This window comes from Gallinula chloropus, assembly GCF_964237585.1.
Source record: "Gallinula chloropus genome assembly, chromosome: 1".
In the NCBI taxonomy this organism is placed as follows: domain Eukaryota; kingdom Metazoa; phylum Chordata; class Aves; order Gruiformes; family Rallidae; genus Gallinula; species Gallinula chloropus.
Window position 1 is genome coordinate 55,181,411 of NC_140085.1, and position 27,631 is coordinate 55,209,041.

Here is a 27,631-nt window from a genome sequence, read left to right on the forward strand (position 1 = left end):
TGTATTCTAGACAAGATTGAAGACTCCTGCATAAACCCTTATGCAGTATTTGTGCTGGAATAACTACACCATCCACAGGACTAATTTAGATTTTATTCTGGTATTTCTCAAATATAAAAAGTCAAAATTCTTACATCAATCTTTAAAGAAAATCCATGCATGCAAGTCAAAATGTTTACAACTTGAACAGTTTCCATTTCACAAGCCATGTCAGTAAGTAAACCAAGTGTTTGCCTTTTTTTTTTTTTCTTCTTCTTTTTCCTTCTTTTCTTCTCACAGCACATTGTTACCAGACCCAGGTTAGGGCCAAGTCAGGGGTGCAGTAAGCACCAAAATAATATTTTTTCACTTTACCAGCCTCTCTGCAATCCCTCAGTCCTTCCTGTGGTGTTTAAAAGCACATCCCTTCCACTTAGTTCTGGCTCCACCCAACTTCAAGCTATTTAGGGCCATCTCTGTCTGATGCCACTGTAATCTAATGCCTGATGACCTCAAAACCTCACAGCCAGGAGCAGCAGTGGTACAAACCAGACTCTCTGACAATTACAGGTGACAACCTGTCTCTTCCCTTTCTCCTCTGGAAGGGCCACACCTGGATCCACTGTGCAGAGCTTCAGCCATGAGAAGACAATCTCACACCTGCTCTGTGTCAGACAGGTTGGGCTCCTCCACCCCAGAAGCTATTCAGATTTTGGGAGAGACCCTTTCTGTTAGAGTTCAGCATCAGATCCTATTAGGACCAAAGCCACACTGCTGCCTGTTTCTCCTCCAGTTGTTGTTCCCTGTCCTGTTAACTGAAGTTGTTGTCAAATTTACCTTTACAATTCACAGAACCTTTGCAAGGGTGTGGAAGCCAAACTAAGCCATAGAGCTTCACTCTGAAGGTTGCATAGAGACTGGAGAGATTTATACAATGAATGCTGTTTGAAAGAAAAAATAATAATAATAATAATAAATCTCTGTCTGGCACTACTGAACAGCTCAAATGTGTGAGACCAAAAAAAAATAACCAAAAATATTTATAGGCAATCAACTCTGAGTTTGTTAGCAACAGCAATACTGTACATTTTTACATTATTATCAAATACATAACTCAAGAGTTACAAAAAAAGATCATGCATTACCAGTAAATCTCATACAAGCTTGGATTGGTTTCATTCCAAGAGTCTGAAACAGAGACAGAAGCATTTTCTTCTTTTTATGAATAAGAACTCTTTACTCTGGATTCCTGTTTTAGCTTTCACAGATGCTATAGAATCTTGTTACAAGAAAGCCTGTACACGTTTGCTCAATTTAAAGTGTTAAAATGACTACTGAACAAAAAAGTGAGCATCAAAGGGATCAAAAAAAGGGGAGCTAAATGATTCACTCGTACAAAGGCAGCCTCAGAGCCAGAGGAACCCTCACACACCATGGTCATGGTTTGAACTCAGATGTTTTTCAACATGCTCAACTCCCCCTGCTTCTGTTTTGCCTGGCAGAACACCAGGGCTCTTGGTAGACCATTCAGTTTGAAGAAGTGAGAGGAGCAAACTGTCCCCCAGTCTGGATTAGGTCCAGCTTAAAGCAGACATAGATGTTTGGGTGCTACTGAGAGATCTCATTGCCCCTTCCCCAGCCCCCCACCTCCTGAGAGAAAGGATGGAGAAGCTGGGGGCAGGTGAATACTTCCACCTTCAGGTGTGCCTTAACAGAGCTCTGCCTTCTCCCCAGTTCTGGAAGTGACCTAGAAGAGGATCCAGGGATGGAAAAGCAGCATCCCACCCAGCATTTCAGAAGTCCTCAGCTTTGTGGCTCATGCCTCTTGTCAGTAGTATTTATGCCTCTTCAAAGAGAGCAGCATCAAGAGATCAGGGAATCTGTCTCCCCAAGTTTCACTGCATTTACATATGGCACAATATTGGTTTTCTAAGGAGTAACTTGTGGCAACAACATTTTTCCCCCCTAAAAAAGTGTAACAGCACAAAAAAAGTTTAATTTATAGCAGCATTTTACACAATTTGTGTTAAAAAAGTAGAAGTTAACCATTTGTGTATTGAGTAACAAAAGGTTTAAATTACATTTATTTTCCATTTTACACTCACTATTTACTAGTTGGACTATTTACAACGGTTCAAATGCTGTGTAAGAGAATGAGCTTTACCCAGAATAAACTTCACACGTGAGGTAATGTTCTACCTCAACCTCTGTTTTGGCTGGCTATAGAGGAGGTACAGTTGGGTTTAGAGCCTAGGAAAACAATTCAGAATTAGGATGTTCCTATGAATCATGTTCTTGTAGAAGAAACCACACACACACATACACACAGAGAGAGTAATCCTACTGTAAAACATTAAGACCAACAGTGGATTTCATTGTCATCTTTTTGGCTGAGGAAGGGGAGAAAAAGAACTAAGGGCAGGGAAGGTGTCAGCTGCACCTCATTGCTTCTGACTCAGTTTTTATCATCAAGAGGCCAGCTTGTAATTCAAGAAGCTGAAGCCATTACTGTTAGAACAGTAAGATTGAAGAATTTCAGAATTAACTTAAAACAGGCTTTTCAGTACAGTTTCCAATGAGACAGAGGAGTATTACTTCTCTGTGAGTAATGCCAACCCACCTGCCTGCAAGCCCAGGAAGGTACCTACCACTGCTGGGCAAGCCACCTCCATTGCATGCTTGCTGACAGCCACCTCTGTAACACTGGGGTGTCCCTTGGGTAACTGTAACTTTACACGTGTTTCAAGTGACAACAGCCTGTGGGAGCACTACACCAGATGCTTCTCCTTGAAGACTGGGAGTTGGAAACCACACTGTTAATTACACCACCAACAAAACATTGTTAAACCCCAGGAGAAATAATGCAATGAGGGAAGAGGGACCTACAATGGTTTTCATGCAAGTCGCCTGACAGCTTGTCAGCTGACCCAGTGACCAAAGGGAAGTACAGCCCAGGGTTGTGGTAGCTGCAAGACCAAGAGCCTGTTCTTGCTCTGGTCACACACTACACTAAGATTGCATAGGACAAGGCAACCTTTTGGATAACTGAGGCAAGCAGTGCTTAGTGTCGGTATCCTTCGCTCTCCACGGGCTGAATGGGGTTTACTGCTCTGTCGTGGTCACGCTTCGGCATCTCTGCCTTCAGCACACCCCTTTACCCAAACAGGGCCACCTTAAGGTCTCAGCACTCCATCTGTGGATACCAAGTAAGAGTTTAGGTAGAGGACTACGTTTGCTCACCGGCTCTTTCTCTACAAGAGTACTCTGTGGACCTACTGGCTACAGCTGACAAACCTTGCAGAAGCTGAACACCACTGAGATGCAGGTTTTACTTTAGCGCGTGTGGAAATTTATATACTCAAGTTTCTTCTTTCTTTTGTTTAAAAAAATGGCCTTTTAAGGCATCTTAAAAAAATCCATATATGGCTTTGGTTTGTTGAAATACTATTTTACATTGTTAAAAAGGAAAAAAAAAAAGGTTAAAATAAATTTGACATTACAACACATTCACATATTTCACTTAGAATTGACACTTATATAGATGCCTACATGTGATCACGGATGTCTCCCCTGGTGACGACATGAATAAAAAGGTAATCCAAACGTTTATCTCACAGTAGAGGGCAACCCAGAAGTCTGTGCAGAAGTGACATATAAGGAGTTATTGTCTGGAAGAGGGGGAACCACAGAGTTTCCATTGGTGGGTGAACAGCTCAGTTTCAGTTTTTCCAAGTACTCTGCATGAACGGGCTTGTGACACTGAAGGACCTTGATTGCATCTTCCACTTTGAACCATTCTCTTTTCCTTCCTGAACAAGTGTAAGCCACAAAGAGAAACAGAGTTACAAAGTTGCAACAGCACCATTTGTTGGTATCTTTATCCTTCACTTTTTCTCACTGCTTCTGCTTCCCAAGTTCAGGTTGTCAGGCAAAAGACAGAGAGCAGAAAGACACCAAAAGAACTGATGAGGAGCACAGGAGACTCCCTTATGCTTACTGAAATGAAGTTCATCATGAAGCCTTTCAGATAGCTCTCCTGAAGCAGATACCAACTGGACAGAAGGCTGATATGATTGTGCTCCTACACTCTAGAACCCCCATCTAGTCCTCACAGAAAAGGATAATACTATTTAAGTGATTTCATACTGCCTTGCTGCATTGTTATGCCAGGCACAGAACCCACCTGGAGAACGAAGACACACGCGTGGACTTACAGAAGAGCAGCCTGGTCTGATTTAGAAAGCAGCGTGCCCTACTCAGAACTTACCCATGTAGGGAGTTACTCAGGTTAGCTGTAAGCTTCCAAAAACATTGTATCATACACCAGAGATGTGCTCAGTGAAGTTCTAAGACTTAGCTCAGTAAGACAGTCCTGAGACCATCTTTCTTACACAAGTCAGTTGATTAAAATTAGCGGCCTCTGAAAACTCTTCTAGACAGGGTTAACGGTGGCACTGTTAGAAGTGGGTGCAGTTAAGAGGCTGCACTCCCCACAGTGTGACAGAGGGAGGCACAAAACCCGCTCTCTTCACATGGAACACCAAGCACAGACTGAAGGCTGCCCTCAGAGCTGCATGCCACTTGCTGAGACAGGCATAGCACAGTTATCAGTGTTAATGCTCCCAAAGCACCACCTCCTGACAAAGGCAAAGCATAACCCATCAGCAGAGGATGTCATTTTGTGCAATAACCTTGGGTCACTCAGCCAAACACACTGAACGTACTCAAGTTGTTCAGTGGCAGGGGTTGCTTGGATTTGGTTTTTTTTTAACTTAAGGACAAAACCCAATTAATGCATTTACTCTAATTAAATTCAGAAGTGGCAGATACATACAACATCATGGAGTGTGTTAGTACAACTGAAAACTTAGTACATGACATTGGTATCTGTGTGATATAAATGTATACGTATAGGAACAGATACCTCTTTAGGTCAGCACCATCCCCACAGAAAAATAAGGCTAAAGAAAGACTAAATTTTAATGTCCTTCCCCTCCCTCCCTATTTTTTTTTTCAAAGACCCTTTTCAAAAACACCCTATAGAATCTGACAGTAAAACATTCTACATTTTAAGGAAAAGAGTCATTAGTAGAATGTTTGGCCTAAAAGCAAAATGAGGAGCTGTATCAGCAACTAAGAATGAAGTTTATTCCATACTGATACTTAAAATGCCCTAATTAATAAAACATGAACATGACATGGTATGTTGGAAGCAGCCTTAGTGATACATATGCAAAAGCATCCAAGAACAGCATCACAAATGCCCACTGATTTCAGTTTATGGAACAGAATTAGTATTTCCCCTAGAATTAGGAGAATGCTCCAGGAAGTGAAAGCAGTTTGCTTGATACATTTGAAGTGCAGTACACAGAGAATGGGGCTTTACCTATGTTAACTGAATCCTCCCAGTCTTCCAGTATTTCCGTCACAGTAAGAACATAAACATACGTCCTATGCTTCCGATCCTGGTTCTGCTTGAATATTAGAAACAGAGTTTTAAATTCACAGAAAACAAATCCCCCAAAACTAAAACTTAAGAGACTTACCACAACTATAAGATTAGAAATTACTTACCCTGAAGGACACTTGCCAACAAAAACTGCCTTTTTGTTTTCACTGAATAAATGTCTCTACTGAGCAGGCTCAAAGGATGGGAAAAATGAAGTTTTATTTGAAACAAGAGCTATTCTAGTTTACTAAAAGAAACCCCACTGGAGCAAAATTTGAAGATCTTCAAGTTGGGACCAAGCTGTGTTCTCAGTCATCCAGCTTAACATTAGCAGTCCGACCTGCTACTTCTTTTACCTACGCTGTTAATTTACCTCAGTAGAGTGCATTTGGCTGGAACTGTTTCCACAATGCATGTTCCTAGATGAAAGGCTGTTCAAAATAACCCCTTTCTTAGATCTGGTCGCTGCCTCACGTGGCCAGGTCATCTATGCAACGCTGGCTATAGTGTTTCACTGTAGTGAGCGAGGCAAATTAACCAGGCTATGTTTGCAATCATGACAAATGCAAGAATCATTACCATCTGTTCGCTCCACAGCTCTACCCTGTTAGCAGCACCAACCACCTATTTAGAAAGCACATGCTTTTCTGAAACAAGGTAAGTCAGAGACTGACAGTGATAGCCTGCTCAGGGCAGGGTCACTGTGCTGCAGCCAGTCCACGCAAGGGCTGTGTAAGCATGACTACCTGCAAGCTCCAAGGCAGGTTTAGCAGTGCACTCCTCCTAAAGGTGCTAGCCCATTCACCCTCTGGAAAAAGAGCTGAGCTCCTAGAAAACCTGGGAACCACCTAGTGGTTACAGCTATATTAAGAACCGAGAGACATTATACCCTAGCTCCCCTTACAGATGGTTTTATCCTTGTGCCATCAACCATTTCTGCATCACTAAAAGCTTACTGTAGTTTTAAGCTGTTGTGCTCTACTAGGAAATAAAAACACCCTGTGACAGCTGTTTGTCAATATCACTATTTAAGGGAGTAAACACACAAATAAAAGATTATAATTTGTGGCTGTAGCTAGAGAGAGCAAGGACTTGCCAGCAGTATTTTACAATGGGAACACCTGTAGTACCACACCAACTGATCCTACAGGCCCAAACACTGTTCTGCATGGAAATCCCTGCCTCCGAATGCTCAGCTTCATAACTCAGCTGTGAAGGAAGGCTCAGACCTACCTACTAGACCAAGGGACCTCCACTGTCACTCCTCACACAGCACAGCATAGGAACACTGGATGTATTATGAAGACACACCTACAATTATGCTGTCTACTCCTGTCTAAAGCCTGCACAGAAGTCTAAGGCAACACCAACACTGAAGGAGTTCCACCTAGGACACACCCAGAGCCTGATGTTTAAACTAAGACACACAAGTTGTAAACTATATGGCTAGAGGTAGTCCAAACATCAGGTTTTTTAGTGAATCAAAGCCAGTGAGATACTTTCACACACCCAAACTGATGGTCTGTCTGTGAAGCTCCAGTTGCTACAACGAAACCTAACTAGAGAGGAACAACCCAACGGTACCCCCAAAAAGGCATGTGGGATATTTTAGAAATCCTACCTCTATCAACGTGGGTTTAATCTTTTAAAAACCTTCCTAGATATTGTCCAAGTACTACTTTAATCTTTCAAAAAAAGTTCTGAGTAGTTTGAAACCTTCAGATTCAACTTTTCAGACATCATGTAACAACTCAAGGGAAGTAATGTAGTACTTCCAGCAGCGCTGCAAGATTACAGGCAGGTAATCTTAAGAACTTAGGTCAGATGTTGTAGTTTATCACCTCTTTCTGGAAGAACACATTGCTTTTAAAAGGTAAAAAAAGAAATAGCTCACCTCAAATATCCCAAGCAGTCTGCCAAGCTTTCCCTTTACTCCAGCCTACAAAGCAAACAGGAAAAAGTGTTAATGTGGTTTTAATTTCAAAAACTAAAGTATCAGTACCAGCCTCCTACACTAGCCTGCTGCTCCAATTTGGGTTATTTAAGAGTGTTTTAACATGAGCTTTGATTTCAAAGTGCTGCATTGCTTCTGGAATATCTCACTGTAGAGTACTTTGAGTATTAGAGCATAAAAGTTTGTCCTGAGGAGATTAAAAAAACATAAATCTTTAAAATTTTCCATCCAGACCAAAATGCCGTTTTACTTACCTTGCTCTTTGTGTACTGTGTTTTATTAAAGAAAGAAAGGACATCCCATACTGAAGTAATCCAAGGAAGCAGAGGGGCAAGAGATAGTTTAAAGTAGTATAATAACAAATCTAGAGAAGGAATCCTTACTGCAGGGGGGTGGGACTAGATGACCTTTAAAGGTCCCTTCCAACCTAATATATCCTGTGAGCCCGTGGTTAAAACTGTTGCTGTTTTACATAGAAATTTAAGTCCAAGTCTTCAAAATACAACAACAAATTAAGCTGTAGGCTACAGGGTTGATCTTGCAAGATGATGACTTCACACCCACCAGTTTTCATATAAAAGTGTAGCTTTTGGCATGCAAGCCTGAACCCAAACTTACACCCCCAGTTCTCTACAAACACTTTTCAATTCTTTTTTCTAGTGAATAACCTTATGAAAGCCTTTGAATTCAGAGTTTCAACCCCAAGTTTTTAAAACAACCCCTATGCATATCAGCCTGTGCACCATGATTTTTGATTTAATACAGTTAAGGTGGTTGTATTCTTCTACAAGTCTTGGGTTTGTTTTTCCAGAAGTAAAACACAATGCTTCTTCCATTAGAAGTGTTTTATGATCATCCATCTATTCTAAACAAACTATATGCAATCTACTACTGGTAGAAAAAGGCATATTTAGATTTTTTTCTCTTGTAAAACTGGTATTTAAAATAAGGCTTTTTAGTGCTAAGATGACATTTTTTAGACTTCAGTCTTTGTTTCCAGCTTTAACCAAGGGAAGTGTGGTACGTGTCTATATGAAGGCATCTATGGACCTTAATTACATTTTAACAAGTAACAGTTACAGACTTTAGCAACAGACCTTTAGGAAAGGTCAGGGTTTAGCAATAGGTCTAATCAAGCTCTTACAAGTTTGTTTTCTGTCTTTAATGAAAGCAGACAGGTGGTGTTAGTTACTCAGTGGCTTTGATGAAGGAAGCCTGTTCTCAACCCCTGCAACTCCACAACTCTCTTGCTTACCTAGAGCAAGGGCCAGACCAAAAGTTAATGTAAAAGCACATGTTATGTTTGTCTGGACATCTGCTGTCATGACAGAGATACCTGTTAGAGCTCATGAAGCTGAAACATGTAGCTGGACCTGCTGGGTAAGTGGTTAGGCAGCATATATTAATTACATAAAGTGACAGACTTATTTTGGTCTGAAAGGGTCGTCAGTTATGCCACAACTCGCACTGAAGACTGCTTATGCTTTACACTGAGTAATAAAAAAAAAAATTAACCTAAAAAACCCATTTCTTCAGCATGTGTTCCAAGTCTTACCCAATTTTCTATCATCCTGTCCCATAAAAAATGCAAGACGAACGTATGGGATTAGTCTGTAACACTTTGGGTGTCCAAGTGTGCAATTTTAGCTGCACAAGTTTTGTGATTTCTCCCCTGAAGTTGCAGCAGAGAACAAGATTGTTTAATAACCTTAGAGATATGGCATAACAGCAGGACAGAGAGCCCAGTACAGACTCTGCAGGTTTCTCAAACATTAAGAAAAGCTTTTCTAAGTACCAAGGAACTGCTCTGAGGGGACTATTGAAGCTCTACCAGAGGGAGGGGAAAAAAGCAGAAAATTACTCCCCTCACCCCAAACCCAATCACCACCCTCCCCCAATAAAAACAAAACAAAACAAAACAAAATCTAGATTTGTTAAATCTTTAAGAAGTCCTACCCAAGGCCTTATTTACCTTACAAGGATTTCTTAAAGGAAGCTGTATGGCAACAGGGCTGTTGAAGGACAAAAAACTCATTATCAAGAGATGCAGAAGGGCTTCTCTGAACTGCTGAGTCTCAAAAATCACCTGATAACCCCCACACTCAGGTAAGTTTTATCAATACTGAACAGCTTTCACAGAGACGTTTTCAACTCATTATTAACACATAGTCACAATGTGTCTTTTGCATCCGTGTTATTCTAAGTGGAATTTACTTAACAGCTTCTCTGTTCTCCCTTCAAGCAAATCAGTGGTTTAAACAAATAGTTTAGCTGAGTAATTCTGAACGAAACAATTAGAAGCACTCAATTGCTATAAACACTCGGCAAAGCTTACAATGAAGCTTTTGTGCAACCAGATGCTGCTATGTAAATGTAATTACCCTCACTGATGTCTAGTTTCTCTCTAGGCAAAGATAACGTGTTTCAAAAATGTAGCATCATTTCTTCCAGAGAGTAGCATCTTTTGAAATATCCAGAAGTACAAAAAAGGTGGTAACTAGTGTCTCAGGACACCTCTTGAAGTAATATATTCAACTGAATCATCTTCAGAGTTTAAAAAGCACCATTAAACTAATTGCTATTTTTAAAAAAAGGCTTTTGCTAACTAAAATATTTCCTCCAGGTGCTCACCTTGATGTAGTTCCTTCAAAATGTGTCAAAATTAAAGTGCTAGAGAACCAAAAAAATGCTTCAGCATCTTCCCTAGAAATGAGCTTCCCACTTTCTTAACTGTAAACTTCTAATCCAACACACCATTCAAGTCCTAGACTTTGAACCATGCTGTCTAATAAAAATAGCTTTCAGCTTTGGTCATTATGTGCCCATGGCTTTTAAAATACAGCAGTTTAAGTGACCAACCAAAATCCTATAAGCTACAACGAGTGAGACAGTCTAAGCTTCGGGGAGAAAAGCCTGAAGAAACAGCATTTCTTTTAGCAGGCAAACTGTTGAATTAAGACATAGTGAGGGTGACAGAGCACTGGGGCAGGCTGCCTGGGCGGGCTGTGGAGTCTCCTCTGTAGAGATTCAAGCCCTGTCTGGATGCCTCCCTGTGCGATCTGCTTTGGCAGGGGGGTTGGACCTGATGATCTCTGGAGGTCCCTTCCAACCCCTACAATTCTGTGATTCTGTGAACATGATTCCCTAAGGAAGCCTGCGAGTACCATGTAGGTAACGTCTCCAATCCGAATTCACGCCTATTTCTTAGCGTGAAGTCTAAATCCAGCCACAAGAGGGGAAGGAAAACCCTCTGTCTGCTCTATCCCATCACCCTTCCAGCCGCTGAGGCCTGCGGCCAGACGTGCCTCGGGCTCCCTGCAGATGGAGCAAGAGACACGCTGCAGGCCCAGGCGAACAGCCTGAAACAGGCCCAGGCGAACGCTGCCCGGGCAGAAAGCTGCTCAGAACCTCAAAGATTTGAGTTATTTTTTAACTGCGGGGTAGTACTTTAATGGCTACACGCTTCTGGAGGCTATTCCTGCTGCTTCTTGCATTCTCTTATAAAACCCAAAGGGTTTTACGTGCCACAAAGTCTCCTCTGAAAAGGGTGTTTCGTGTAATTGCTTCTTAAGGCTTCTACCCCGCCTGCAACGCCCAGTCGCTCAGACAGTGTTACTGCCACACACACTACTAGGGCAGATCAGCCCTCAGGGTCAGTCCCTTCACAGAAGCTACATTCACACAGGTCGGGGGGTGAGCTGCATTTTTTCGTGGCAGGCATTCCAAATAAGTACACATAGTAATTTTTTGGTGAGCTGGAGGAACAAAAGGGAGTGGGGGAGGAAGGAAAAGGAAAAGAGGAGGAAGAAAAGAGGGAGCCTTTTTTCCATTTAATAGGCTGGACATCATCAGCTTGCCACCCTTATTATTTGTGTCGTATTCCTCTACAAACACTACATCTGCAAACAGCTCTTGCTTCTATCTTTCACACTATCCAACTGAAGACTAAGCTCCAAGTTCACGAACAAAGTAGTTCCTCATTTAGATGTGATTTAATACCTTTCTGGGATTGCTCTATGCTGTGATTTCACTTTCATGTTCTATTTTCACACTTGTAAAAACTTACTGTACCTCAGGAACTTGACAGGCTATCTTAACTATTGTAACCTGTGAAAAGGCAGACAAGCTTAAATGAAACTAGCAGAGGTAAAAACCCAAATCACTACCATGAACAGCTGGAGTCACACATGCAGGGAGACTATTGAACAATTGCAGTGAATATATAGATTAGTCTACAAAGACCCTTACTTGAGTTTTAAGCCAACTATTTTAAATACACAGGTGTTGGTGGGAAGGTGAGGGATGTTTAGAGCCAGTGGGCTATCACGCTGTGAGCTATTAGCACTCCTACCGTCAAAAAAACCCCGCCCTCTTAACTCCCAGTACCTAATTTCTCCATTTTAATCAATTACTAGAAACCAGTGCTTAATTTGTGTGTGACCCAATGCTGAAGAGACACAGTTCAAACCAGTGCCACAGTGTGTCCCCTTTGAAGTTTATTAATTCACAAAACTCTTAACAGTTCACTGTACTGTAACCAGCCCGCCAGGTGACATTGACCTTCGTACAAAAATAGAAAGGACATCCATCTCCAGAAAGGTTAGCATGAATTTCCATGACTCCAGTCAAAACCCTGGCTTTTCTTTAAAACTGGCACTTTGCAGCCTCGTGGCAGCACAGAAGATTCAGCCTGTAGCTCAAGAATATTTTACTTTAAGGCAGGAGCTATTAATCCTCATCAGCTACACAAGCTATCAAACCCCACAAACCTGAAGCTGTAGAATAAACATCAACAAATTATTTTTTATTATTAAAGCCCCTAGCCTTTGAAGAAAAAAATTACATATTTGCAAGCACAGCTCAGAGCTGAACATGGCTGGCAGTTTGTTTGTGTCTTACTCCAGAACATCTTCAGAAAAAGGTATAGCCACTGTAGTAACAGTGAATAAAACTTGTTTTAACTTCTGAGCTAAAAGTCCCTGTGTCAGCTACTACTCAAGAGCTTTGTATTTGCTGGGTTCTCTTTATTTTTAGAAACAGTTTCTTTCTTAGTGTACAAATACTAACGATGACACTGTTCTTCAAGTCATTTACTATGTGCAGCTTTTCTTCTATGAAGCCTCTTACTGAAATCCTGGTAACACACATATGCTGCAGAACAGCTCAACATACAACCCACTGAAAGGTAATCAAAGCATTTGCCTGAAACCCATTTACATGTAGCTGGTATTAAGAATTATTTTGTGTGATTGTACTATATCAAAACACAATTGAGAGAGCGCTCTGTCTATGAGTGAAGGAGACTGACCTCTGTCTTCAGGATTCAAACAGCCTAGGGTTGCAGAGTACTGCAGTCCTTGACCAGAAGCACCATGATGTATGGGGAAGTCTTTTGCTTTGCCCTGAGAAAGTAGTGAGGGCAACAACAAAACTGAACTACAGGGAGACAGCTTCACATCGTAACTGCAGGTACTCCTTATTTTCATTTTGTGATTTGCTCTTTTATTGGCTTGCTGGCTGGTCTGATAACATGTCCAAAGGTAAAAAAATGATGGTTCAGAAGTAGCCAGCATTCTGGTATCTGTACAAACCAGAGATGTTCAGTATCTGAGCAGCATGCACACTCTGACTGGGCTTGAACAGCAGAGAAATTTGTACAAAGTTTACACTATATGATGCACTACCCAGTAATATTCTACCCCAATCCATTAGCTATCCCAGCTTCACCTTCCTGAACGCCCACGGTCCATACACTGCAGAGCTCCAGAAAAGCCAGGACTTGGAAACATTCCTCAGAATATGCTCAGAGCAGAACCCGTGTAGTAGAAAACTAGTTATCTGCCCCCAGGTCACAAGTCTCAGTGCTATACTGCTTTGCTATGAATTCAGCCTGACAGCTTCTTGTGTAGCACTGCATTCCTGCAAGCTGAGAAGCTAGACCATTCAGTTCAGGCAGCTTTCAATGCTCTGTTAAACCCCTGATGACTAACTGCAAACCTGTCCCTTCAGGATGATCCATTCTTCACCGCTAAAGGAAAAAAAAACCCAACATAACAAACATTTGACTACAGTTCAGTCAGCTCTAGTTTGATGTGGAGATGGGATTTTACTATCCCTCATCTTAGACTGTGCCTTAGATCAGATCCGTGATTAAAACTACAGGTGATCACAAGAACACTGAGCCACTGGTCCTGTGCTCTTTAATCCCACCCACAAACTTGTGACAGCAGAAGTGCCAGGACTTTCCCCAGAGGCAAAACTACTGCCTAAAAGGCTAAATCTTTGCTGATTCATCCCTAGAATCAACTACTTTTGCTCATTTCAAACAGGCTGCTTTGTAGCTGCCCTTCTACAAACACACAAGCACTTATGTGAGCACGTCCTGTGCAGCTTGAAACTGGACACAGACAGAAAGTCTAGAATAACTCTGCATCAGCGAGGCTTATTTCTGCTCCAACCTTGTTGCATGTGAAGGCTAAGAGCACTGAACACTGAACTAGTCTGTTCCTCCTGTAGGAGAAGAGGAGGGTCACCAAACCACAGGTCACAAAAAATGTTGATTTGACACCAAACTGCAGGCAGCATCAAGCTCCCAAGCCTCTGCAACCCAGCAGACAATCCTTACACATACTAATTAGCAATAACATGAGCGTGTTTTGTGAATACTAACAGTCAAACTGGGATGAGAAAACTGTTTAAGACTAGCAGAAATCCTGTAGTTTGCTCACTTGCCAGGATGCATCCAGTTTCTGTAAAAGTTATTTAAGTAGTAAGGATGAGAAGAATTAAGAGTTGATCTGTGGTCACTTATGCATCACAATTCCTAGTTAAGTGACTCTGATTTTTCTTGAGGTTTTATTTGGCTTACAGCCCTGGCCCTTAGATACTCAAGTAACATTTAACATTTTAAACAATTTGCTTAGCAAAAATAGCCAGTTATATTTTAAATTAAATTCTGTTTAAGTACCATACTAGAGTGCGAAGCTGCATTAATTCTTCCAGGCCTAAAGCTCTATTTTGGCTAGGAGAAGGGGCAGAGATAGAAAAGCAGACTATGCCTATCATGCTTCCTTTATAGATAAACAGCCTTAAGTGCACTTAACAGGGCCTTTTTATTGTTGAATTCTCAACTGCTCAGATATATCATTTTCTAATCCGCTTAGTTTGGAGTCTCCTCAAGGGTCTGTTTATTGCTTTCTTATGTAGCTACATCTTAATGGTTAGTTCACCTTCAGTCTGCTCTAGAAGAGCTGCAAGTCAGACAATTTCTGCACAAACACAGAAGTATTATTTGGCATAAAGTCGCAGTTCCACCTGCAGTGAGTGTTTATAAAGGTAGACAGAAATTTAGCTGTGAAATGAAAGTGTGCTGGGAAGCAAGCTAATTAGTTCACCTCACCACGCTACACCCCCACTCCAACGCGTAGCTCTTTGAATTTTGACACCATGGAAGCCTCAGTCAAATCTTGGATTAAAGGAGGTAAGAAGAGATCCCTCTTCCTTCGTGCCTCCCACGTGAAGACAGCAGCAGCAGCAGAAAGAAATTGGATTTTTGTTTTGGTTTTGTTACCTCTTCATACACCTCTCTGACGGCTGCTCCCCCTGGCTCTTCTTCTGGTTCCATTCCTCCACCCGGTACAATCCACTGATCTGGGTATCGGCTACTGCTTACCAACAGCACCTATAAATAATTGCAAATGACTGTTAAATATAGCTCACCAGTCAGGAATCTTGGTAGTACCTACTTTTTCAGCAATGCACTTAGTCACCTAGCCAGGAGGATTATAGGCTTTAGAAATTAAAGGTAATAGGCAGTTAGGAGTAATTATTAATATCCAGTTAAGCGCAATTATTAATATCCAGTCTTTTTAATAGAACTAAATCAAGACAATGTCATCGTAATCTCCTTGCACAAACACTTTCCTTAATGCTTAGACACCATCTGAAAAATGCACATTATAACATGCACAGGAACGAAGACGTACATCGAAACTCTTGACAACAAACAGCCCTGTGGTTGCATAGATGTCTCTTTTTTTTTATGTTTTGCCATTTTCATCATCACACACAAGTTAAACTATTTATTCTGAAATGTAATCTGTTGGCTAAAAAAGTGGACTTCTGAAAATACTTGCAGCTTTCAGCCTTAGACAAGCTTCCTCTCAGTAATTGAAGTGTTATGCTAGTGTGGCATGCTTACAATATCACTTAACTAAATGAGTACTTCATTTGCCCTTGTCCAATTCGGTTTCTTCTAAGATCTAAGAGGAAAACACCACATTAAATTTTAAATTATTTTAAATAATATTTTTCCAAGACACTTTAATTTCACTTAATTTGACTCCATAGCTTGGTTGTATCATTGATATGTACCAATTTAAAACCCACTAGTCAGTAGGGCCTGTCCTTCATAATATTCAGAGCAGAGAAGATTTTAGCCCCCTGTCTAACCAGCTAGGATGCTTCAGATTTGGAGTAACTTTAAGAAGAAGTTGAAGAAAATAAGACATTGATTCATGACCACATGGAAATAACCAGCATAACTTGTATTTGAGACACACCCCGATTAGTAAGACATACTCAATCCTATCTGTAGTAACATGCTTCCTATTCTAGGCAGTACTTATGTAAGCCCTACCCTGAAGTCAAAGGACAACTGTGGGGAGCAAAAGGACAGGGTCAGTGCTCAAACCTTTAAAAGCAATTAGAAGACTAGCACCAAGAAACTCAGTCTAAAGGTTGAAGTATTGACTGGTGCCAGATGACTGAAGTCACAGTCCAGTCCTCACCAACTACCTTCAAGGTCTTTAAACTTGTTGGATGGAGTAGGAAAATGATTCCCTGACATGGGGCAACAGGGAAGTGCTTATATCACTTAAGCCACGTCCCTTTGACACTCGTGGAAATAAGGTGCAGGTTCACCTACAGAAACCAGGGAGTGTAATTAAGATGCCTGCATACCTATGTGAATGCAGTAATTCATGTGCATACTCAAGTGTACCTAGAAGAGCCTTACCTGGCATTTTCTTCTTGTAATCTGAGTTTGATTTGCAGTCAAGATTTGCCCTACTCCAAAAGCTTCTCCACTGTACTAATTTCCCCGTATTTTTTCCTGGGCTAAATAAGGATTAGAGCAGAGACCTCTTTTAGATCAGATGCTGGGAGTGACTGTACTAAGTGTTCACATTTTCAGTCAACTCATTTTTTTTTTTTAATTCAGCTATTTAAAACCCTAGTAATAGTCAAAGGCAACAAGGTTAGACACAAATGGGTCTCAACTTGATCCTTACAACCAAAGGCTTTGTTTTCCTAAGATCCTTTGATATTAACAAAAGATTCCCAGAGGTTACACAGCTCTATTAAACGTAGTTTTTAAAGTATTTTTGAGCACGTAGGTGGAGCATTTATATCACTACAAAGAACCACCAAATTGGCAATGCTTACAAAGCAGTTGTAGAAAAATCAAGTTACCAATTCACTTGTGGGATCCCAGACATAAGCATTACACATAATTTTCTGCTGATGAAACTAGCACTCACTGCAGTCATGTGGAAGCTGGCAAGAATGATGAACAAAAGGATGATTATATCACATTAAATCCTTCCCAGCTTGGTAGAATAGTTTTAATCAGTATTCACTGTGTAGTTAATGCTTAACATAAAACTCTTAATTACTACTGAGGGATAAATCAGGTTGCTGGTTCTGGCAGCATATCTTAAAGCCAGGAATTTTTTTTATGCCTTTACATATAAATAGTTGACTACTGGTAAGCTGATCAATCATCTATTGAGCTGGGTTTATACATCTATTAGCTGTACATTACCCTTTTAAAAAGCAGAAACAAATATATCTAACAAGTAATCAAGGGTAAAATACATCCACTCTGGTAGACAGGCTTTACAGCTATAGGTACAACTAACCCCCAAGCATTACAGCCTGGGAGTTCATTCTGGCAGCTCTCCACTATCCCTGCAACTGAAGCATTTTCTCAAGCATCTTTCCCTCTCTGCTCTCTTCTCCTGTGATCCCACTAACCATGCTAAGGTACATCCCTGGGACCTTCAAACACACAGGGTTTTTCCTCCCAAGAGGATGAACATTTGAAGCCCCTGTGGGGGGGCCATCCTAGGGTATGGTAGCAAAAATGCACTTAGTGTTAATGATCTTCTACACAGGCTGAGATGTGATAACTGGCAATTATAAGATTGTGTGGCCGACACACAGAGAGATTCAGTTACAGTAGCAATCATTTGCCTCCACATTTTTGGTTTCAGTAGTTTTCAGGTATTTCCAAGAGCCACATCCCACAGTACCTGAACGACTAGGCTGTAAATATAAAGACTACTTAAAAATGAAGACACCAAAAAGCTGGTTGGCTGGCACTGCACTCGTTTGCAAAAGAAGCAGCTGTCTCCGCAGCAAAAAGCCATTGATTCATCCTCCCTTAATGTAAGGATAGGCAAACCAGGAGACTGGAGATCTAGATCTCATGGACATTCAAGTCTTTTCTGAGGATGTTCATGTTCACACAGACTACCATAGTCTACTGAAAAATAAAACTGCAGTAACACCTATTTTCTGGGCCACACAGAGCAGACTTTACATCATAACCTCATTAGGCTCAGAAAAAAAGTGGAAGCACTTCTAATGCAGTGGAATCCCATAGCTCTGAATGCAGAGAAAGGAATGAGACTTCTCATGTTGTATTATCTGCTAGTGGCCAACGCCTTTCCCATGCCTCTGAAAAAGCCTTGCTATTGATGACTCACTCGTGTTCAAAAGACTTCCAACCTACAGAGTAATGGATGGCATCAAATGCACCAGCCTAGCTATACCGTGGAGTTTATCTTACTCCAAAGATGAAGGTAAAGCTGCTATTTTGCACAGCACTGCCAAATGAGTAAGTAAAGCTGCAAAACTCAGCTAAGAGGAGAAAAATTCTTCCACTAATTCTTACTAGCCAAGTTTTTACCTTGTTTTCAAGTCCAGAAATAGCAATGACCTTTGAGAGTGCAGTGAGGAAGAGAAACTGCTAGCCAGCCTACTTGTAATAAGCACCTATCAATATGCTTAACCAAGATATGGTTAACCAAAAACCCAAAGGTAATTACAGGGCATATGGCATCATGGGACTTGCTCACTATAAATGCTAAGCCTGCAGACAAACAACCGAAAATTTCTGGAGAAAGATGCCAAAGTTCTGGCCTGTTTAGTGTTCTCAAGTAAAAAGAAACTTGTGAAACAGTTAGCAGCCATATAATCCAGAAGACTAAAATGGCAACACCTCAGAGTAATACAAGCTACAACCAAAAGCTACTCCCATGGTTAAGTGGGGTGGGTTTTTTTTTATATCAAGCACTCAGACAATTACTGAAGGTTATGTACAAAATAGAATTGCTTTCTATCTTCCTTAATTGCAGGGCATTACAGTTTACAACAATAATTGTATTAAAATCACCTTAAATTCTAATAATCAACTTTAAAACTTTCTAAACAGAACCAATCCCCATGACTGGCACAGGATTCTTCGACTTCAGAGCAAAGTCAGCCACAACTTGACGTAAGGAAGCAACAGAAGCCCCTGTAAACCAACTGCAAGATGGGATTTTTCCCCCCCCCCGTAGTCCATATATTACATACAAAGAAAAGCATACCTCTCCAGTTCCACAGAAACTGCCATCAGATCTGTGAGCTCTCTCCTCCCAGTGTAATTACATCTACCCCTCTGTTACCCGTTGCACATCTCGTTTTCTCCCCTCTCATCACCACACTAATCCACTAGCTACGTCCGACTTGCTGTTTGAATGACATGATGGAAATAGCCAAGTTTGCCTTTTCTTAAGAGTGTCAAAATACTGTTAGAGATCAGATGTACTGTATGTTCTCACAAGCACCAGAAATGTTAAGAGGCAAAGAACCCCAATCCAACCCTATTCAGAGGAAACAACAGGACACACTTTGATTGAAGTTAATATAGTCTAACCTAGCAGAGTCAGCAAGGACTGCAGTATACATGGTTAATCTGCCAAAGTCATAAAGTCATGACTGAAAGAGTCATGAAGATGGTTTAATCCAAATACAGACAAAAGGGTCAATCAAGCCCTAAGATTTGTTTGAAAACAGCCACAAGCAGATGCTCTGTGATGGGAGCAGAAAATATTCCACTATTCCCTAACACTTTCAACTTCCAATTGTTTTCAGCTCAGGAGCTTCCTGAAAAGTATTGGGAAACCACTTTGAATGCCACAACACAGGAATATTACCAAGTAGCAAGGAAAAAGCATCTCTTACAGATCTCACCAAACCATCATAACAGCCAACTGGACCACATTTGCAGGATTCACAGCATGAATTTAAGGGAAAAACTGAACATTTCAACCTGCTACTGTAGTTAAAGTATTTCCTTTACCACTTTTTGCTATTTTAAGAACCACTACCTCATCTCAGCAGTTCTGAAACAGCTTTTCAGCTTCCCTATAGCTTACTGTGGTATCCTTGTCCTGGAATGCCATCCACTCTTTTTTGGACTACAGAAAGTTGATAAATGCAACAGAGCATTACGACTTGCTGTAGCAATGCCTCCCAGGCAGCATTTAGCAAGGGACATCCTTTTGTCTTCCTAAAAACAGCCTCAGTAGAGCAACCACTTAATACTCCTCACTCTTCACTGCAATCATTTCCGAAATGACTTTCCTTAACCTGGAGATGCAGTGTGGGTGAAGTGATTGCAGAGCAGTATAAAAACCACAGGATCAGACCTGACAGCATTTTAAAAGCTAATTAAAGCCAAGGCTGCAACATCTTTACTGTCACCCTGACAATGACACAACCAGTTGAGGAAGCTGGTCTGGCTGAAAACTACCTTGTACCACTACAGCTTCCCCTTCAGCCTGCACATGCTCACCGCTGGTCAGCACACAGCCAGACAACGGACCACACAAACTGGGGCAAGAAAGGCATCGCTGCAGCTACCCAATTTCACATCAGCCTAAAATCAATTTGAGAACCTCTAGCAAAGGTTTTGGGGTTTTTTTTTTTTACAGACAATAGCTAGGTACTGCTTTCCAGTCCATGGTGGAGGTTAAAAACAAGATTTAGTCTCAATCAACAGGAACTGGCAGAGCAGCAGAGAAATGGCATAACAACCAGCAGCACATCAATCCTAATGCTCATTAACTTGAGCGCAGCATCTTGAAAACAACCCAGAAAACCAGGTTTTGTCTATACAATATATTTAATGAAGTCTGAAATGTTCTCCCAACTTCAAGGAAAGATCACTGTCCAAAGCAGCACAGTGCTTGGACATCAATCAGTGCAACTTTACCAGATTTCTGAAGATGAATGATTAAGAAATACATGCATACATTTTTTAATACTTCCAAATCATGCCTGCAAATTATTTTTCCTTTGATATCTTCTGACTGGAAGGATACACAGCAATAGGAAAAACACCACTGGCCTTTTTCAGAATTTTTGCTTTGACTTGCAATTAAAATTCTATTATTCTGTAAATTTTATTACACATGAAATTCATGCATTTAGCTAACATGTTACAGCAATTTAGATTCTGAGTATCTTCCCCTGGCTATTTAAAGTACTTTGTTTTGTTCTTTGGCTAAAGTGTTCATATCAGGAACAGACAGCACTATACTACTGTGGTACGTCAGTCAGAACACATTTCCTCACGTCAACAAGCACTCAAGTCACCTGTAACATTAGATCTCCCCCTTAGCTTTGGCATGCTTTGGAGAATCAGATGTGACAGGTCTCATGGTGCAACGAAGGGTGAGGATCTTGCACACAGCCATACAGCAGAAAGATTCCTGGCTGAAAAAAAAAAAAATCCAACCCTGCAAACAAAAAAAACCCACCTCCCCACAAGTGACTATAGGAGAATTTTCTCACACTGGGTCAATTCCCCAACAACACTTTACAGTATGTCCTTCATTCTTTATGCTTGCCAATAAAGACCAAGGGAGAAAACACCTAAAGTAGGGGAAGAGCCAAAAGGAGAATTGCTGCCCATTTCTTTGTAACCTGAAACCATGGCATAATCTTGAGCAGGAGAACTGGGCTTTACTGGTTACTCAGCAACATAATCTGTTTGACTAAGGGATCAGCTTCCAAGCACTAGTCAGAAACAAGAGTTTAAAGTCTTTGAGAACCATTCAGCTGCAGGTAAAGACTTGACAAGGTTACTTCTTGACAAGTACCAGTTACCTTCTAGCCTTTTCTTGTCTTTGAGATTCTAAAAAAAAAAAAAAAAAAAAAAAAAAAAAGAGCCCACCTAACAACAAACCACCAAAACAAACATACATCTTTGAAGAAAAAGATTGTTTTAAAATATTTACATTTACAGGACTGGTTCCACTGCAGTGCTCAAGCACTATGTCATACTCTAGTGTTTCATGAAATCAGTGGCTCGCCAAAGCCAAACACATCTTTCTTCAAGCTGGAGTAAGTCACCTAATTAAAATAAGCTTTTTAAGTGTTCTACAAACATGACTGGAGGAAGGAAATAATAGACATTCATGGACCACAAGTTGATGTGTATCAGGTCACCTATTTACAAAAGATGCTTAAAACATGGTTACAAATCCTAGCTAGGCATATACACATATGTGTGCCTATATATGCCTATATACCTCTGGCTATGATTTGCATATCTTTCTGAAGAGGTCTGCCTCTCTTATTTCACAAAAACTGGTAACCTGAATGTTTTGAGCACTACCAAGTTAAGTGGGGCAAGTCAAACAAATTTAGCCCCTGGTTTAAATCCTCTAAGTAAACTTAGGACAGTGCAAGCTATAAATGGTATTTTCTCAAGCATCTAACTAAACATTACCAGTTGAAAAAGACAGCACCTTCTAAACAGGACAAAACACATTTTGTGGCAGGACACAGTAGCCTGATGTCAAGTCAGGTACAGCCACACTTCCTTTGTTCCATAGCCCATCTTCAGCCACCCCACTAAATACCTTTGTGTGACATAGACAAGTAATACCATGGGGTACTGGAAAAAAATTATCAAGGCTTTGTAATAAAAAAAGCCAACCATGACAGCTCATGGTTGACTGATTTACATATCTGAAGAGGCATAAGCAAAGACTGAAGCTTCCTGCTGTGGTGGACAGCTGATTTCCTACAAATCCATCCTACTCACAGGCTTCCAGGGCTGGCAAGCAACTGCAGAGGGTGAAAAGGGATCCCCATGTGAAGAAGGCAAGGTGCATATGCAATGCCTGCAGAAAGCTGTTTTCCTGTGGAAGTAGGAATAACAAGGCACTTGTGCTTTGTAAGCTGGTTACCTGATATAAACCCCACCACAGCAACCTAACATTATTTTTAACATTAACAGAAGCTTAAACCATGGCAGAACTCCATATGAGTCTTCAGGGATATACTATAAGCAGACACCTCATAAAGAGCCATTTTGGAAGCTATTTATAGGACTTGATTTTTCAAGCTATACCCCTTCCCACACAGGGGATTTGATGTCCAAGTATCAAGAAAATGCTGAGAAAAAAAGTTAAAGCAGGCAGTAATCCTGTACCAACTATTCCCCCTGTCTGTCAATGAGGAACGAACATGAGACAGAACAAGTAAAAACCACAGCACGCCCAAGCATACTGAAATGTGTATTCTCTGGTACATTAGAATTAATATTCTATTAGGGAATTGTAAAGCAAGCTAGGTAACCTCTGTCACTCCATACACTGCTTTGGGAAGAGTGCCAGCCTTAAACATGGTGCCATGGTCATACTCCAAGTCTATTTTAAAGCACATGTTACCTGTGTGTTCACACCTGAGAGCTTACACTGAAGGATTAAGAAACCAAGTGACAAATTCCAAGTCAAGCTGAAAAGATCTTTCATCACCATTCAAGTTCATTTGCAGTAATTCCTAGAACACCCCATTTTGCCAGGGTAGCCAGGTGACATTTCTGGGCCCTGGTTTTATACAACAGGTTACATTACAACAGGTCTTTCTAGTTTTTGGTCTATTTAGACCAATGTAAATAAAACTAACATTTTACTCTTTCCTTTATTACCCTTTAATAGAACCATTGCTAATACAAAGCAACAGCTGTAAGAAACTGAAGAACACTACTATCATTTTTAAAATAATAAAAGTCACCACTAGAACCAGGTGAATTAAGCATGGGTTTCTTAAATCTTGCCATTCCACAGCCCAAGAAATAGATTAGATACAATACCAGAAGCTTATCATTTTTAACTCTTAATTAACACTTAACATGCAAGTATATGCCTTGCTACAGAAAACAAAGCACAAAAATTCTATATTTTCCATAAGTATGTGACAATACAGTCATCCTCTCTGCTGTAACAGGAAACCCATCCCATCTATTTTTGTCTCTTGTACAAGACTGAACAACAAAAAAGGCAAACTTCAAAACTGAAGAGATTAAACACTTATTTTTTGAGTATGAAGCTATTTTTCAGATCTGCCACTTGCAACTTCTGGTTGAACACTAAAGTAGGGCTTTCAAGATTATATTCTATTACATAAAGCACTGTTAGATGCCAAAGTAGTTAAAAAGCACTCAAGGTTTATATTCAAAGTACTTAAAAATAACTGTTCATTTGTTTGCATAATATCTAGTTAGATGGAAGAAAAATTAAATTAGCTTTTAAAATTGTTTTAGTTATCGAAATGACTAGAAAAAAGTTTAAAGCAGAGCAAATGGTAACAAAGGTCTGCCCTGTTCTCTACTTTGAGGTAAGTATTTCCTTGCCTACCCTCAACCCAGACCCTAAACCAGCAGCAGTTAATGCAAAACCAGTGTTTGCAGAGTATTTATAGGTGACTCCAATGTGCAGAAGCAGTCAGTCCTCACAGTGCTGAGATGTCCTGCTTTGGGCTTATCCTAAAGCTGCCATCCCAACCTCCTACTTGCTCAGCAGAGACCTGCCTTTCCTCGCACACACGAATCCACCAGCCCATCCCAGTCTGCTGAATGCCATCAGCTTTTCACACACACCTAACAGCTTCTTGCTTGTTCAAAGCAAAAAGCCAGCAGCCCCCACCCATTTTGTGCCCACATAGATGTGTTTCATTTTTCATGGGATTTCTCCTGCTTAATTTCCAGCATATTTTTCTTCCTTCAAAGGGCAGACAGTGCCTGCAATTACTGCTTCATTTCCATTAAGAACAACAGTAGGAGCCAGCACTTCAGCTCATACCCAGCCATCTTGCTCTCTCTCCTCAGCCCAAATGACAGCATTGAGAGGCCAAAACAGGTAACACTTTAAGGACAGTAGTCCAAGAGATCTTCTAAAACACTCCAGAAAAAAGAAATCCAAAGCTATTGGCCACTACTCTGCTATTTTGACTTCATCCAGGATTCTGTTGGTTGGCTTTGGGTTTGTTTGGGTTTTTTTAAATAAATCATACAGTATCATGGCACAAAAGCTACAAAATCTAAACCAAAATGGGCTACACAGCAGTAAATTGGCACATGCGGAATCTCTTCCAGATTAAGAAAGAAACAGGAAGGGAGGATTTTTGCATCTGGACAGCCATCAGTCATCTCATAAGTAGGTGCTTTCAGCTGCAATACCAGCTCCAGGGACAAAGCAGAAGCTCTTGACAGGCTGAGAGACTGCGGGCAAGCCCAGCTACCAGCCTGTAACACCCAAGAGAACTGACTCAACAGTTTTCAGTCTGGCAGCAAAGGCTGCTGGTAAGTCTAACTGTGCTATAGCTGAGAGCAGGAGGACAGCAGCTGTATTTCAAACTGTTTGCAGGGGGCACCAGACTGAATTTCTGAAGCCCACCTAGGTTTCAAACAAAGAAATTAAGAAGTGACTCGAAAAAGAGCGGTTGTACAACTTGGCTTTGCAAAAACAACCCCATTCTTTGCTACCAGTCTTTTTCAATTCACATCTTGCCTCATAAAACTCAGCTGTAACACGACCTTCAACAAGGCAACAAATGTAACATGAGAAGTGCAATTTGGATAGGGAATAGACCACAAAGCCATAACATGCAGATTTTAAAAGAAGGTGTTTAAAACCAGAAATATTAAATGTTTTAGTAACCAGCTTGTCATTGGTCACCATCACAACAAACTGTTACCAAAATCTGTAAGTCTCCAGACTGAGAGGCAGTGTCCATCAGTATCACACTGAAGTTGCAGAACGTTTGATTAAGAACATATTGTGTGTGAGAGATGGGTGGGACACTAAGAATTTCTCATACAATCTGAGAGTTCACGAGGTGGGAACAACCTATACACTTACCTACACAACTAATCACAAGATGACTACATGGCAACTTTACAATCGTGATAAAGGTGGGTCATATCACAACGTGGGGTTGGTTTTGTTTTCTCTGTTATGGCTGGAGAAGCATGAGTAACACAGTGAAATTTCATCTAAAGCAACTACAACTGTCACCCACATTCAAAAGTTACGGCTGTCAAACTGAAGGAGATGAAAGTGCTAAACTGGTTTTGGGAGACAAGGCTCCACGACTTCAAGTCCATCACAAGAGTACCAAGCAACGAATTACTGATGTCTACAAATATGTCAGAAAGCAAATTGCAAGAAAGGAGGAAAAAAGCTAAAGCACAGGCACAACTGGATACAGACCGGCCTTTCAAAGTCAGGAAGCAGGAAGACAGGTTAATTCCAAGCTTTGTGTTGGAAGATGGCAGCAGATACTCATTTCTCTGGATAAAAACCAACCAGCTGAAAAGTAGAACGAGATCTATGGAGTCTTGCAGGCAGGATCTCCAGTTTTTGGGGTTTCTTAATTATTTCTTGTTATAGGATTCCTAAAAAGAAATGCATCGCTCAAGATTGCTTTCAGTTTTCTGTAGTCTCTCCTCCAATGACGAGCAATCCTTTGCTTAGGGGGTAGTAACACTGTGGATTAAAATAATTATTAAAACTATTTCCTCCCCCAATAGCTTCTACATGAGTCTGCTGTTCCCCTTGTCTCACTCAAGTCACTTAGGCACAGACTTTGTGCTCCTTTACACTAGAAGTTGCTGTGCATTTTAAAGGTCCCTGGAGATGTAGGTCAGTTGAAAACCTCTAGAGAACTGAAGAAATTTATATGGAGTTTGAAGTAGGCCTACACAGAAACATATGAAGACAACAGCATTCAAGAACAGAAGCAAGCCTCATCCAACCAATCTGGGGAACATAGCTGGTGATACAAGCTAATCACAGGCATCAAATCTCCATGGGATAGGTTCTGTATTGATACTGGCAGAGTTGAAACTTGGGAAACAGCTAAGTGAGTTCAGGATGTTGCCACTGCTTTTCTGGAAACAACATATCTGAAAGATTTGAACTGCTTCCACAGGCTTAGCTTCCATCCCAAATCAGACTCGGTGTTATCCCATTAATTTAATCTTCAAGCATGCCTACTCGGACAATGCCAAGGCCCAGCCTCATGCCAGCCATACAGGTGCTCCGTCTGCAAAACCCCAAACTGCTCCAGTGCGACAAGTGTCGGCATCCAGCCTTCCGACGCAGCCCAGCAAAGCTGCTACCGCCATCTGAAGCCTCAGAGGGTGTCCTTAGACACAATTTTTGAAGCGACCAAGGGTCTCGCTCAGATGCAAGACCCAAAGAGAATATTAGAAGTTGAAGCAGAAAATGAAGAGTAAGGGGAAATTACTGACAACGGTGACCCCAACCATGAATTTCTAACCACAGCTGGTGCAAGAGAGCTGTTCTGGTGGATTTGGTATTTGAACCCCAAGCAAGGTGGAGCTGGAGCAGCATCCAAAGGTAAACACAGAAGAGACACAGATGGGGAAGCACACTGCAGCATCCAGCAGTGCTGCCTGACAGCAAAGAAAAGCATGAACTAGCAGGATTCCTGCTGGGCACCCCTCTCCTTTATATTACTAGCCAGAGCTGATCAGCGTGGCCTCAATGCTGTGTTTGTAACGTTGCAGGGCATGACATATACCAGAACACCATGTGAAAATTTTGCCTGACCCCAACGGTTTGAGATCAGGCCTCTCCCTCCTCCCTTCTATTCCTTATTAGATGTTTAAAAATAAGTACTTGCCATACTGACAGTCGAAGTAGGACACTAGTTTCTTCCTGCACGTAAAGAACCCCCCCAAAAAAGACCCCAACAACACCCCCCCCCCCCAAAAAAAAAACCCAAACCCCAGTATAAACCCCAAGACACACCCGCCCCAAACCCCAAACGACGAAAGGAGAGTCAGGAGAGGGCACGCTCCCAGCCCCAGCCAGCCTACA

At 41.1% G+C, this 27,631-nt stretch overlaps 1 protein-coding gene across 2 annotated transcripts in view; it reads right to left on the bottom strand.

Moving 5' to 3' along the window:
- Window positions 1-75: 75 nt before the first annotated feature.
- NUDT4 (nudix hydrolase 4) overlaps window positions 76-27,631 on the bottom strand; it is a 28,943-nt gene continuing 1,387 nt past the window's right edge. Inside the window, exons 2-5 of one of the 2 annotated variants that reach the window (XM_084278364.1) lie at window positions 14,953-15,063; window positions 7,323-7,367; window positions 5,366-5,450; window positions 76-3,788 (exon numbers count right to left, since the gene is read on the bottom strand). In XM_084278364.1, the coding sequence (XP_084134490.1) occupies window positions 3,586-3,788; window positions 5,366-5,450; window positions 7,323-7,367; window positions 14,953-15,063 (444 nt within the window). In that variant the 3' untranslated portion in view covers window positions 76-3,585. Of the gene's footprint in view, window positions 3,789-5,365; window positions 5,454-7,322; window positions 7,368-14,952; window positions 15,064-27,631 lie in introns of both variants that reach the window. The other variant, XM_084278363.1, reaches the window with a different exon arrangement.